This window comes from Camarhynchus parvulus, chromosome 19 (genome assembly GCF_901933205.1).
Source record: "Camarhynchus parvulus chromosome 19, STF_HiC, whole genome shotgun sequence".
Classification (NCBI taxonomy): Eukaryota; Metazoa; Chordata; class Aves; order Passeriformes; family Thraupidae; genus Camarhynchus; species Camarhynchus parvulus.
Window position 1 is genome coordinate 322,536 of NC_044589.1, and position 13,797 is coordinate 336,332.

Sequence of the window (13,797 nt, forward strand, 5' to 3'; positions counted from 1 at the left end):
TTTTTCAGTACAAGTTAAAAATCCCCAGGTCACTTCTGGCAATAGCACATTAGCAGTACAACATGCAAAGTAGCTCATGTTGTATTTTACAACTAAAATGGGGAAAATTCTGACCTGCAATTGATATGAAATAAATATAGCAGATCTTACTGTTTAAAATGTCAACAGTTAAACAAAAAGAAAAGCTTTTATATTCAAATCTTCCTTGAATATCAAAAAGTGGTTTAGTCTGTTGATTTTTCCAAATGTCTTTTACACAATTTCAGTAGTCAAATCTTAGGACAACCTTTGCTTTATTAACTTCACTATATTAGGTCATACAAAGAAAAAAGCCAACTGATTTGTTATATAAAAAATCTATTAAATATTAAATTTAAAAGTTTAAAATCTATTAAATATTAATTAAAATGTTAAATATACATTAAATATTAAATAGATAGTATGATTTTTGTGTATATTAAATATATTATATGTTGAATGTATATTAATATATAAATATATATTAATTAATATACTTTATATATTATTATTATATGTATATATTACTATATTAATTAATTAATATATTGGTCTGAAATTTTAGGGATGTCCAAGCTGTTTTATAATTAGCAATTGTTCAAAAACATTAAGCACAGATTTTTAAAGGATAAGACACAAGCACTACACAAATCTTGAAACAACTGCTTCATCTTCATCAAAAGCCTGTTTCTGAGATTTCTCAATTAACAGAAAGGTCTCAACAGCTTTCTAAATCATTTTCTGAATAAAGATAATTGAAATAATTTCTGCAGAAGCTTCACAATTTGGCAGTGACCTGCAAGCAGAATTTGGCAACCTGTGAGCAGAAAATCAGGCAACTTACTAATCATGGAATTGAAACTCTGCACAGTAGTCAGGTTAACATTTGCTTTTAACAAACTGTAAGGAAATACTCTGTGATTCTCTGATAAAACAAAAATGTCACAGAACCTGTTTTTCTCTTTCGGGTTTTGATGTCTACAACCACTGCCCTGTTTTTCTCAGTGAAGTGCTTCAGGATGATCACATTGTGAGGCTCATTAGCATTGTCCATGTACACAGAACGAGTGCCCATACACAGCACCTGAAACAGCAGCAGAACTATTAGCATTTGGAATACTTAATTACAAATACACAGCCATGTCTTATATTGGTTATATTTGCTTACTCTTGCTATTGTATTTTTTAGCTGAACCACTGCTTGTTGCCTGGTATTTGCTGCTTTTAGAAAATGAAAGTTCAAGTCTATAAAAGAAATGTCTACAACAACCAACTTAATGTTATATAGGCAGTGTATCAGTTATGAACATTAAGATGGGGAATAGATTGTTTTGCTTGTACAAAAGTCCTTTTAGATATTGAAACAAATGAAGCTGGTTTGCTTGCAGCAGTTATAAGCAGCATCCAAAGAAATGCCAGGCAAAACCAGCTCATTATTCTTCATTAGATCAATGTTAATTGTGCACTAGTGGAAAGATGTGAATTCTGACACACATCTGTCACTGTCATATTTTCTGGAAAAAATCCCCTTGCCCAGGATTCTTCTCCTGGGAAAGTGAAAACCTCAGAGAAAAAGGAAAACAATATTATCTCATTTGCTTCTCCTGTGTTTTGCTGCTTTGGAATGTGGTTTGGAGATTGTTTATACAACATGTGAATTGTTTTGACTTAATAATCAATCACAGCCAGCTGTGTCAGACTCTGAGGAGAGAGCCATGAGTTTTTAATTATTATCTTGTTCAGCCTTCTGTCTGTATCCTTTCTCTATTCTTTGGTATAGTTTTAGTATAGCAATCTTTAATATAATATAACATCATAAAATAATAAATAACATGGAGTCAGATTAATTTCTTCCTGCCATGGGGGACCCCAGAAAATACCACACACACCCCAGGTTTTGAGAGTTTATAAAGGTTATCTTCAATTGATGGAATCTGTAGTATTTAGAGATACCTAAAAGCTTCAACCAATTCTGTTTCCTTTAGGGCTGCCAGGCCACTTACCTCAGGAAAGCCAACCAGCACTAACAAAGTGAAGATGTTGGTGTGCTTCAGCTGGAAGGGCAGCTGTTTAATGCAGTGGTCAGTGAAGGCAGCAATGACGTGGTGCCACTGTGCAGAGGAGTTCAGGGCCCGCAGGATGTCGGCCATGGAGCTCGCCCAGTCCAGCCCCACCCGGCTGCAAAGCAAGAGCAGGCTGTGTTAGGAGGGCTGAATGCAGATTACCTGAGGCTAATCCTCCTCAAAACAGCATATCACTGCTAATCTGTCACAGCTGCAGCTTTCAAATTGTTACAGAACTGTTTTTCCAAATAAAAAAAAGATTTCATGCCACCTGACACGTGAATTCTGCTTTGTTTTCTATAGAGCATAAATACTATTCTGCTTTCTGAGAATACAGTCCCAAATCAAAGTGTGCCTGAACATTGCCACTGTTAACTCTGAACTTCAGTTTAGAACTCAGAAGCTTCTGTTTGCATGGCAGCAAGAGGTTTATTTCCCATGTACATGACCACCTGCTCACTCTGTGGATCACACAGGGACTGGTCTCTTTCACTAAAGTTACTCTGGTCTCTTACACTAAAGTTAGATTTTAGGAGAAAATCCTTTCCCTCAGCTTATGCTCTGGATATTCTTAAATTTCATATGCTTTTCATAAATTTTAAAATTATGAAAATAATTTAATATACTTTTCTATTTGTTTATGAACCCTTCCTCTAAAACACAGCTACAATAAAAAATAAGTCACATTTAACAGATATTATATTAATCTCAGAATGCTTCAAAACTTTCTCAGTATCTTCAAAATTGGTCCCTCCCTGCTGTTTCCAGTGCAGTTTTACTATAAAAACCTCTCTCTCAAGTACTCTTACACAGAAGGGACAGATCCAGAAGCCAGCACTGGTGATAGTTATGTGACACTCCCTCCTCCTTTCCCAAGTTACACAAGAGATTTGTAACAATGGGAGAGAATGAATGTCACACAAAAAGTAAAGGACTGCATTTTTGGCTTTCCTTGTAGTTTCCAAACCTCACTTCCTCCTCCCTGACATGCTGTGGAGGTAAGCACAGGAAATTAGGCCACTCCTCAGCAGCCAGCCTTCTTCTGGAAGGAAATTAAAATTCCCACTGCAACAAAGGCTGCAGATGCTAAGCCCCTTCCATGACCAGGGTACAGGTTTAACTACCTTCCTATTAAAAAGCCTCTACGCACAAGGCATACATGAAAAAACATTCCTGTTCAGCAGAGATGAACTGATTGGATTAAGGTAAGAAGCACCTGTCTAAACACACAGCTCCCAGACTGAACAGAAGATGAGTTGTCTTCCATCCCTCTGGCACTGTAGACCCATCTCCTGGTACAAACAAATTATGTTTGGCTGAAAGGATTTTAGTCACAGCAGCATCCACTTCTGCAGGCATAAGCCTGAGGATTAACTGGCCCAGGAGTCCCAAGGTTAAATGATAAGTTTCATTCAGGTGGCCAGCATTTGAGATTACAACATGAAACATCAGTGGAAGTATTTGTTCTAGGTTGATCAGAGACATTGTGGAGCCCTGTGGAGAGAGAAAAATCTCAGTGAGGCAGGGAAAGAAAACAAGATTTTTAGTCAAAGTCAGCACAAGCAAAAGCTTCTGTTCTGAAGGTCTTTCAAATGGGACAGAAGGAATGAGAAACTACATTCCTACTTTAGTCAGGTGACATTAACAGGCCAATAACCAAAGTGTCTGTGAAGCTAAACTGAAGATTTAAAGTCTGCTAAACAGCTAAGACTCTACTTCACAGATATATTAAAATTCCCTTCCCTCTCCCCCCACCCAGGAGCAAGTCCTTACATTCCTTAGTGATGTTAATGTCTGAAGATATTCTAATTCACATTTCATAACATGTAAGGAACACGGGTCCATACCCCACATTTAATTCCTATGAATTTTATTCATGTTATTTGAGCACATAGAAAAAACCCAGATGGAAGTAAAAAGAACTAACTGATTTGAAAGGTGGTAACATAGCTGCCAGCAATCCCAAAATCCTCTTCTGAGAACATTCAGCAAAAACTTGTTCCTGGCTAGGTATTAAAACCTTCTCTGTTGGTTTTGGGGCTGAATCCTCTGAGACGGGGTCACCTGCTTTGTAAATAAAAACAAATAAGAAAATCCCCTAGTGACATAAAAAATAAAAGAAATAAGTGATAGCTTAATTTTTATAATCCAAATTTTAAAATAAATAGAAATTATAAAAAAAATTATTACTATTTGAAAATAAAGTCTTTATAAAAGTGTATGGAAACATAAGGTAAAGGAATTTATACCATCTAGTGAAACATATATAGGACAGTGCTGGACAGATCCATTTAACTTTCAAAATTCTTACAATCCCAGTCTTTAGCAGGATAAAACACTTGTTTTCTGATTCCAAGTGCATCAGAACACACAAGTGTTGTGTTAGACCAACAGGGGCTATTATTTCCATACATGGATAAATACTTGTGGAAATCTACTCTGATTTCCAGACTCCTTTAAACAGACTGCAAGGCATTTGCTCAAAGCAATGTCTGGCAGGTTTTCACAAAGCAGACATTTGAAAATATGCAAAACTGGATTAGGAATAAAAAGGACAGCTGTTTGTTTGCAGATGAGTAGATATTTCTGAGACAGGGAAAATGAGAAATTATTTTTTACCTGTTGTAGGAACATTCCCATCCACAGTCAAGTCTGACTCTTGTCTCACAGCAGCTTTCTTTGCAGAGACAGCTTTAATTTCAATTTCTTGTTTTCCTACTTTATCTTCTGCAGGAGACTGGATTTCCTTGCGAGTATCTCCTTTCCCCTAAAAATAAACCAGAAGCATTAAAAGAGTAAAACAAAATGTAATACCTGCAGGAACAAGCATGGAAAGAATTCAGTCATCTGCACTTGACAAACATTTTTCTTTGAGTATCAAAACCTTCTACTGAAGAATTTCTTGATGTATTCATGTCTTAAGTTTCCATACAATTAAATTATGTTCTTCTATTTTGCGCATATCTCCCTGCATAAAACACTATAATAGTTTTAAATACTGTATAAAACTGTAGGAAACACATACTAATACTCAACCAGGGGAAATCACAGCCCTTTCACAAAGAACAAGGCATGTCCCTCTCCTGCAACACTTTTGTCAAAATCAGTTCAGAACAAGAAGTTTTTGATCAGACAGATCTAATGAAAAAAACAACTGTCCCCTTTCCCCCCCAGTTTTTACCTACAAATGGAATCATTACTATCTCTTATTTCAGTCCCACATTCAGAATAGGGTGTTTAAGCACCTGAAGATGTTTAATATCAGATCACATGTCTGATATCAGGGGTTCTGGAGTAACAGCTACTTACACTGCGATGCACCAACGAGCCTGGGCTGCGTTTCTCATCTCTTCCCTTCCCTGCTCTATCTCCAGGGTGACTTTTTGGAGCACTGTCTGTGGGAGGACTGCCTGAAACAGTGTCATTCTCTGAGATGGACTCATCTTCTGGTAACATGCAGAGGAGAGCTAAATTCTTCAGTCCTGACAGCAAAAATATTATGAAAATTATTTAGCTGTTGAGTGGCAAGACAGACAAAAAGCAGAACTTAAACACTTTAAAAGAGAACTGCAAACTTCTTATGCAATTCTTTTGAACATTAACTTAATCAAAAGCATATTTTCTATCAAGCTCATATAATTATGTAGTTCCATTGAATACTAGTGATGGACAGATGGTGACATCTCCCACCTCAAAGATGCCATTGGGGCAGAGGTCTTAAATTAAAGAAAACAGTAGCGTGTAAATTATGAATGGCAAATGACATTTGTCTTATTTTTCAATCTTCAGACCACTTGCACAACAGAGCTGTATATTATAAACAGATTAATTAATGAATATGTGTAAGTATTTGGTGGTGGTGGTATTTCAGTTGAATTAGAGCTGCTCCCAAAAGCTACCAGCAAACTTACTTGAATTTTAGTCTAAAATTTTTGATACATTCAAAATAGGTCCCTATTGTATAAACCTATTTTCTGTAGTAGGTCTTTGTCCACAGAAACCCCCATTTCCAGACAAATGAATACCACTGCCACAAATTTATACCATAAACACAGTTTAAAATCTCTTCCCACGAGATGCAGAACAAAAAATTCTTTCCACCAAGTCATTTACTGTCCTTCAGCTGTCAGTGATACATTACTAAAAGAACATGAAGCTGTATTGACTGATCCCTTTACAACAGCTAAGATGGAAAAAAAAACAACCAGAGACTTGCCAAGTTGTGTCCAATGTTTATGTTAGCATAAAATTAGTTTTCTCAAGTACTCTATTTTCCATGTTCCATCGACCCTGAACGACACTTGTTCTACACTTGCTTTCTACATAAACAGTTATTCTCAGTGAAGTACACAGTAGCTTCCCCTTTCCTCTGGAAACTTTCAAGTCAGTAACCACAGCCATTTCTGACACTTGTAGAAAGCATTGTTCAGAGCAGGAGGAGCTGACTCACCTTTTCCGTGCTGCGCTTTCATCAGGCAGTCCCCAATGAGCTGAATGCATTGATGCTGCAGAACTCTGGCATGACTGAGGACCTGAGGATCCAGTTTCTCTCCTTCTACTTCCTCTCCATTTGCCAGATCTGCACTGTAGAGGGTCAGGGCAGCAAAGAGCAGCCAGGAGTAGTTGTGGACGTAGGGCTGGATGAGGCGCTGGCGGTCACTGATGCGGATGGTCACCATGGGGTACACTGTGATGCTGTGGGTGGGCAGGTGGCTGCAAGGACAAGGGACACATTTAGGAATGCAGCTCTTGGTTTTTTGCTCACCAACACAGTCAGTCAGTCAACACAAGATACCTTCAGAGGAAAACACTTAAAACCCAACACATTCCAGAGGCTCAAACTGTGGACCTGGTTTTTATGACCTCTGGTGTCAAGCACTGAAAACTTTTTCCACAGTAGGGATTGTCTCTTCTGTCCTGTCACACAGGACTGGTAACTCCTTCTGCAGCTTTCCTAGCCACATCCAGAAAACAACTCCTACCAAGTGACTTCACAGGTTGAGGCAGGTTTCCAGACATTTCTGCCCAACTATTCCTATCTTTGTTTCCCCAAAGGACACCAAGGAATGTTCTGATGTCAGACACAGCTTTATAGGAAGCACCATGAGAATGACTGATTGCATTTAGCTACTACTGTCTTTCTGCCACATGGGGGAAAGCAAATCACATTTTTAATACCTGTCAGAGTATTTCTTTGCATGATAGCATCCATAGCAAAGGTCAAAGTCATCACAAACATTGCAGTTCATCCTCCGACCTATGATAACTCCTTGGCAGTGATCACAGGCATATTCCATATTCACCATTTCATGGTCATCCTCATGTCCCTCGGGTTTAACTCCACCTGCAAAGAAAGACTTCCCTGTAAATCTTTTGGACAAAGGACCTTTCCTAATTTCAAGTTCACATTCATAGAAGGGAAAGAACAGTTAAACATTTCCAAAGAACCCGGGAGAAAAGTGTTTGACTTTATTTTGTGTATAATTGTCCTGGGTTTCAAGATGTGAGTGGGGGTGTGTATTCTATTCCCACCTGTTAAAGCTGGGGCAGTTATCTTGTGTTCACTGGGCCGGCAGTTTTTTCTTTATCTCTGCCACAGCCAATCCTCCCTCCAGGAGATCTCTGCTGTCTGTGGCCAGTGGGTGTCCCTGCAGGGCTGATCCAATTCCAGCATCCCATGGGGAGATGCTGCACCCAGGGGAGGAGCCAAGCATTCCTACCTGGATCCAATCTGAGCCTGGAGCAGCACAGCAGCCTTTGCTCACTGCATTGCCAGAGGAGCAGCTTTCTGCTGCCCTGCATTGCCAGAGGGAGCCCAGGCCCATCTGCAGCAGCCCTGGAGCTGCAGAGGAAAACTTCCCCCTTGTGCAGGATCCCTGCTGCAGCAGCAGCACAGCTGGCACTGCAGGAGGGCTGAGCCCCCATGGGATGGGGCTGTGCCACCCCTGACACACAGGGGGGCAGGTTGTATTCTGACTCTGTCAGGGTTGTTTTGTATTACCGCATTTTTCTATTTTTATTTTCTTCCCTAATAAAGAACTGTTATTCCTATTCCCATATCTTTGCCTGAGAGTCCCTTAATTTCAAAATTATAATAATTCAGAGGGAGGGGGTTTACAATTTCCATTTCAAGGTAGGCTACTACCTTCCTTAGCAGACACCTGCCTTTTCAAACCAAGACAATAATTTCCAAGATACTGTTTTGGCTTCAAATAGAGGGTTTTGAGGGGTTATTTAGTGGTTCTTACCAAGGAAACAGGTTTTGCACAGATCCATGTCGTTGCACTGCAGGCAGCGGTAGCGATGCCACGGCGCGATTTCATCACAGCCATCACAGGAAATGTCTACGTTCAACAGGTCACAGTAACGAGCCACAAACATGTGCATCTACAGCAATAAACCAAAACAACTGACTTGAGTATTATTTTCTGACTTTGAGAAAGCTTCAGACACAAAGCAGAACATTTCCCCTGCCAAAAATGAATCGGGATATTTTAATCATTTTAGATTCTTGAAAGTTTGCAGAGATCCAGCTAATGAAAATTAATAATAAACCAGATTCCTCTCTGCCCTTTAGGCTTTTAAAGGTCTCTTATTTATCCCTTCTGCAGGTAAATATACAAAACATGAGGTCACCTTTCTCTGCTTCTCTGGGTCAGCTTGAGCTATCTTTTCATACCAGGTCTCAAACATTACATCCTGACATTCATCCATCCATTCACAGTTTTGCTTGTAGTCTGCAATTTCATCTTCTTCACTCCACTGACTAAAAGAAAAGCAAGCTTAAAATTAAGTTTGAATGCTATCAGGCTTCCCTTTAATAAAGCTTTACTTTTTAATGAAGAACAAGGTGCGATGACATGCTAATAAAAACAGAATTGTGAGAAGTCCCATTCACTCAGTTAATAAATGACCATACAGATATCTGCTTCTTGCTTCTGTGACATGTTCTTAAATACATATGGGGACCATAATGCAAAAATCAGGAAAATCTACTCCTATAAAACAGCTTTTGGAATGCTGGTAGATCAGATCAGACATTTTAAGTTTTTTTGGCCTTCACATTTGCTCATGTGCAAGTACAACTACTATAAAATTGCCATATGAAGGTGTTAAAAACATTTGACATTCATCAAGGCAATAAACAGTATTATATAACTCCTGCTACACTGCTAAACAAGCAAAGTGTTCCAGTAGTAATCAGGTTAAACATTAAATTCCAATAATTTTTGCAAAAACTATTGAAATACCAAAATTTCAATATTGAAATATTGAATTTTTTTGCTGAATACAGCAAAAACAATTTCAGATATGCCCTTGAATACTGACCAGAATTATGCCATACTTGTTAATCGTACCCTTACTGCTTGTTCCAGCAGGAAGTTCAGGAACCCTCCTGGGTAAAATGGAATCAGTATTTAGCAGCATGTGAAAGCTGCATTCCTCCTGACTCACCAAATGACACTGTCATGGATACTGATGTTCTCCTGCGATGTTGTCATGAGGAGCTGTGGCAGCTGGATCTCAACAAAGAAGGAAAGATCACTGGGCTCCCAGCTCATGTCCAAGAGGTGCAGGAGAGCTGTCTGCACACAGGATAAGGCAGGAAGCAATGACCTAAATAAAAACAAAAGACATTAAAACATGACAGCTCTAAAGTTGACCTAAAGTTGAAAGACCTAGAGTTGAAATTGTGTGTGGAAAGGAAAGGTAGAAAAACTCCTGCACACCGATTTTCAGGCTTTACTGTGCATTAAAGGAACTCTGTGGCAGGAACTCAGGTTTATCTAAGTATTCAACTTACACAATTTAGCAAGTACAGACTATGGAATTTGAAAGAAAGACAGTTTTCCTCCTGGATTCAGCCTAGATCAAGCCAATGGTGTTGCCTGAGCAGTAGAAAGAGGGTTTGTCTCTTCTCCACAGTACAGCGTTTTCTTGGTATTTGCAGGAATTCTGTTTGAAACCTTTTTGACATTTTCACTTGAAACTGAACAAAGGACTTGAAAGTTATGGTCAGAGAGACTGCCAATAAGCCATTAAATTTTCATTTCTCTCAGACACCTGGCTATAAGTCCTCCAAATTCTAACCAAAATGCCAAAACATGAGTTTTAACACTAAAGCATGGCTGCAGAACTGCCATGTTTCTTGTGGCATTACCCTTGCCCAAGTATTCCATGATAAATTTGCTATTTCTAGTATTTTACTACTAAGTTGAGAGACACACTGCAGAATTTTAACTACAAAATGCAGTAAGTCAAGTTTTTAACACTGGTAAGTTTTTGTGTTTTCCTTTATTTCCTAATAAAAAGCCAACTTGGCATTTTTGATCACAAGATCAAGGTACCTCATTTAGTTCTGTAAATAATGGAAAGTATAGGCAAAATTAATGAAGACATTAAATGACAAATAACAAATTACAAAGGAAGAGGTGTGAAGGAATGCAATATACTGTACCTGTCATTAATTGTACTGAATCCCTTCACAGAATTTACCAGGAACAAAACAAGCTGATAGTAGGACTCTCGAATCTCTTTGTGTAGCTCAGCACCACAGCCCTCCAAGTTTCCAAAGTAGCTGCAAATTAAAGAGTTATTTTAGTAGCCTAGAATTCATTGTGATATTTTAGGTATCATGATTTGTGCAAATTTTTCAAACAGGCCCTTTTTAACCCCTCTCCACAAGTGGGAAGGATGTTAAGTTTTATTTAAAAATGCAGTCTTAAAGTTTCAAACAAAAATGAAAGAATCCTGTACCAGGAATCAGAAGGGAAGAAACAGAGCAGGCAAAGAGAATATTCTCATAGCACCAAGAAGAGAACATTCCTTTAACTAAAAAAGTTGCTTTATGAAAATCTAACCAAGATCTTAAAGGAAATCAGTGCATTGCAAGATGACCACAGAAAGCTCCTGACAAGTGAGAAGCCAAGAGACAGAGTTGTGACAGCACTGGCCAGACATAACATAGAATCAGAGTTAAATATGTTCATGGCATGACCAGCTGTGCAACTAAGTCCCACTTGAAAATAATTATTAATTTTTGAGGTTTTTTTAATCAAGTACACAAGATGTTCCTTCTAGCCTGAAAACTAACCTCAAGTCATATTTTTATTGTCCACATGCACTAAAAAGCAGAACTTTCTACTCTTGTCAATATATACACTGGAGAAACACAAGAACTGAGACAGTAAATCACATGGCTGAGATTTGCCTAAAAAATTACTTACTTTGTAAAATCTTTCTGACAGGCTAGAAGTTCAAGGAGAAAAAGTACACAGGGTGGATGAAAGCAGTGTGGCTGCCCAAGAGAGTCCAGGCACTGGCGGATGGTCTTGAGCACCTCCAAAATACTCTGCCCTTGGGATTTTCTCAAAGCAAGAACCTTTAAAACACTGAAAGCAAAAAATACAAGTGAAACCTTCAAACCTTCAAAACACTGTGCTTAAAACAACACAAATAAAAGAACAACTCAAGAAGTGCCCGACTAGCTACACAATTGCTTTGTATCTGAATTTCCAGCTGTATTTCAGTGTATCACTTGGAGTGAGTGATGAAGCTTTGAACAGAATTCAGCTCTTCCTGGACCACTCCATGTTCTAGAGCCCAGAACAGACAAGCTGAGAATTGGAAATCTCTCTTTTGATTTGTTTTCAGAATACCAGGTAATTTAATGAGAGATGCAACTTGTCTCTATTTGGTACCAAGGACTGGTAATGGTGATACACCATGGCTTTGCTTTTGTAGACAAAAAGCAAAACACCTCTGCAAACACATCTGAGGAAGCAAGACAATAAATTGCCAAGTGACTATTTTTAACATTCTATTCTATGTGATAGAAGCAAATGAAATGAAATAGTACTCTCTGAGTCCCTACATGCTTGTGAATAACTGAAGTTTGATACATAAGTCTGACAACTGTATACAAAATATTCTGCCATATTATCTTGCTGCTAAAATATTTTAATCCAACTGGAGGGGTGTGCAGACAAGCTTTTGTATATTATAACTGACAACATCCTCAATTTGCTTACCTTTCATGTGAAAGTGATTGATCCTTAATAAAGTCTAAAATGCTCTTCAAAATAGGATATTTTTCCTTCACAGTAGGCACAGGTCTTGGCTCTTCCATTGACCTGAAGGACAGCAGCCGCAGTCTCCCACGGCCCAGCTGAGACTTGCGGGTAGGAGTGGAAGGAGGTGATGACACATCTTCTTGCTGGGAAACTGTACTCTCAACAGGCTTACTATGAAATGCAGATGCAGCTTCTGCTTGGTGGAGGTCTGGAATTTGTTTCTCTTTCAGATCAGACTGTGATGCCTGACTCCCCTCTTTTGAAACAGGGTGGATTCCTGCAGTGGATGACACCGATGGGGCTGCCTGGAAGTCCATGTCCACAGCTGATCCTTGTCTTTGGCACTGATCACTCACATACTGCTGGGGATCATCCATGTCTTGAGCTTCCAAACTCTCTGAGGCACAATCTTTTGTCTTTGCTCTTATGGGCAAAAAATTCAGTAACAAAAGGCTCTTCTGCACACAGAGTTTTGCTGCAGCATAAAGATTGGAAGAGTTAAAATCACGACAATAGAACAACAAATTTACTGTCTTATGCTTAGGAAGAAAGTGATTGATCTTATTTCTTCTCAGTTGAGACAGCTAGAAAATACTGTTTTTCTTGTTATACTGATCATGATGCTACTGGTTGCTTAAGTTCAGATTTCCAAATGCTAAATCTGAATAATCACACTGAACCATATGAAGTACAGAGTAGTCAGTGAGAACACATTTTGTTCTAATAACAATCAGCTGTTGTCCTAACATCAGTTAAATGTGGTAAAAAGTATCTACAAAAACAGATGAATGTTAAGTTCAGAACCAGGTGACCTGAGTGAAAGGTCAGTCCCTGCAGAACTTACTGTTTTCTGCAGAGAATAGCAGAACACAATCCCAGATAATTAATCCAATGTACACTAGGTTATCTCTTAAGGTATGAAAAACTAACTCCAACTGCTAACTTACCTTTCACAGCAAAAATAATGCCTTCAGGTTTATAATGCTTTCCTAAGCTACCTGGAATGCTCACACATACAAGGCAACACTCACCAAGAGTTTCTGGGTTCACCTCACTTGCTTCTGTGTTTTGCTTCTCCTCAGCATCACTTCCCCTCCCCATCAGGGATTTCTGCTTCATTTCCAACTGTAGACAGGACGTTAAAATAGTTAAAATATGACTCTCTCTGTGCCTCTATACAGCAAGGCAGGATGAAGACTGTAATGACTGAAAGGAATTCAATCTCAGGAATAGATGGCTGTAGTTATTATTCCCAACTTTGCAGAGCAAACCACCCAGGAGCCTAAAGGAGCAGCACCTGAACTGTCAGAGCAGTAAAAGCCTAACCCTGAGCTGCTCAAGCTTTGTAGGCTGAGACCATTCCCTGTCTTGTGATTTAATGTGCACCAGTCCTCCAAGAAAGGAAAAGAAGGTTTCTCATTTATCCTCAGCACTCAGGAAAACATAGACATTTAGTTGTGAGATAAAGTCCTCCAAAAATATGTCACCCCCCCAGCAAGCTCTGTCAGATGCAAACATCACCTGTCATGCAATGGGTAAAGGCAATTACTCATCTTAACATGCATCTGCACCCATTGTAACTCTAGAACATCAACCTGCCAGGAACTTAGGCAGAAAAGAGGAGGAAGAAAGTCACAAGGCAA

General features: G+C 38.9%; 1 protein-coding gene across 1 annotated transcript in view; it reads right to left on the bottom strand.

Annotated features, from left to right (window-relative positions):
• The window catches only part of ZZEF1 (zinc finger ZZ-type and EF-hand domain containing 1), a 58,725-nt gene that overhangs the window by 15,502 nt on the left and 29,426 nt on the right, over positions 1–13,797 (bottom strand). The window contains 15 exon segments of the mRNA XM_030962626.1: positions 970–1,102; positions 2,022–2,196; positions 3,298–3,575; positions 4,009–4,148; positions 4,701–4,848; positions 5,391–5,563; positions 6,532–6,794; positions 7,260–7,425; positions 8,330–8,468; positions 8,718–8,847; positions 9,537–9,698; positions 10,540–10,659; positions 11,309–11,473; positions 12,113–12,629; positions 13,186–13,279. Coding sequence (XP_030818486.1) covers positions 970–1,102; positions 2,022–2,196; positions 3,298–3,575; positions 4,009–4,148; positions 4,701–4,848; positions 5,391–5,563; positions 6,532–6,794; positions 7,260–7,425; positions 8,330–8,468; positions 8,718–8,847; positions 9,537–9,698; positions 10,540–10,659; positions 11,309–11,473; positions 12,113–12,629; positions 13,186–13,279 — 2,803 coding nt within the window.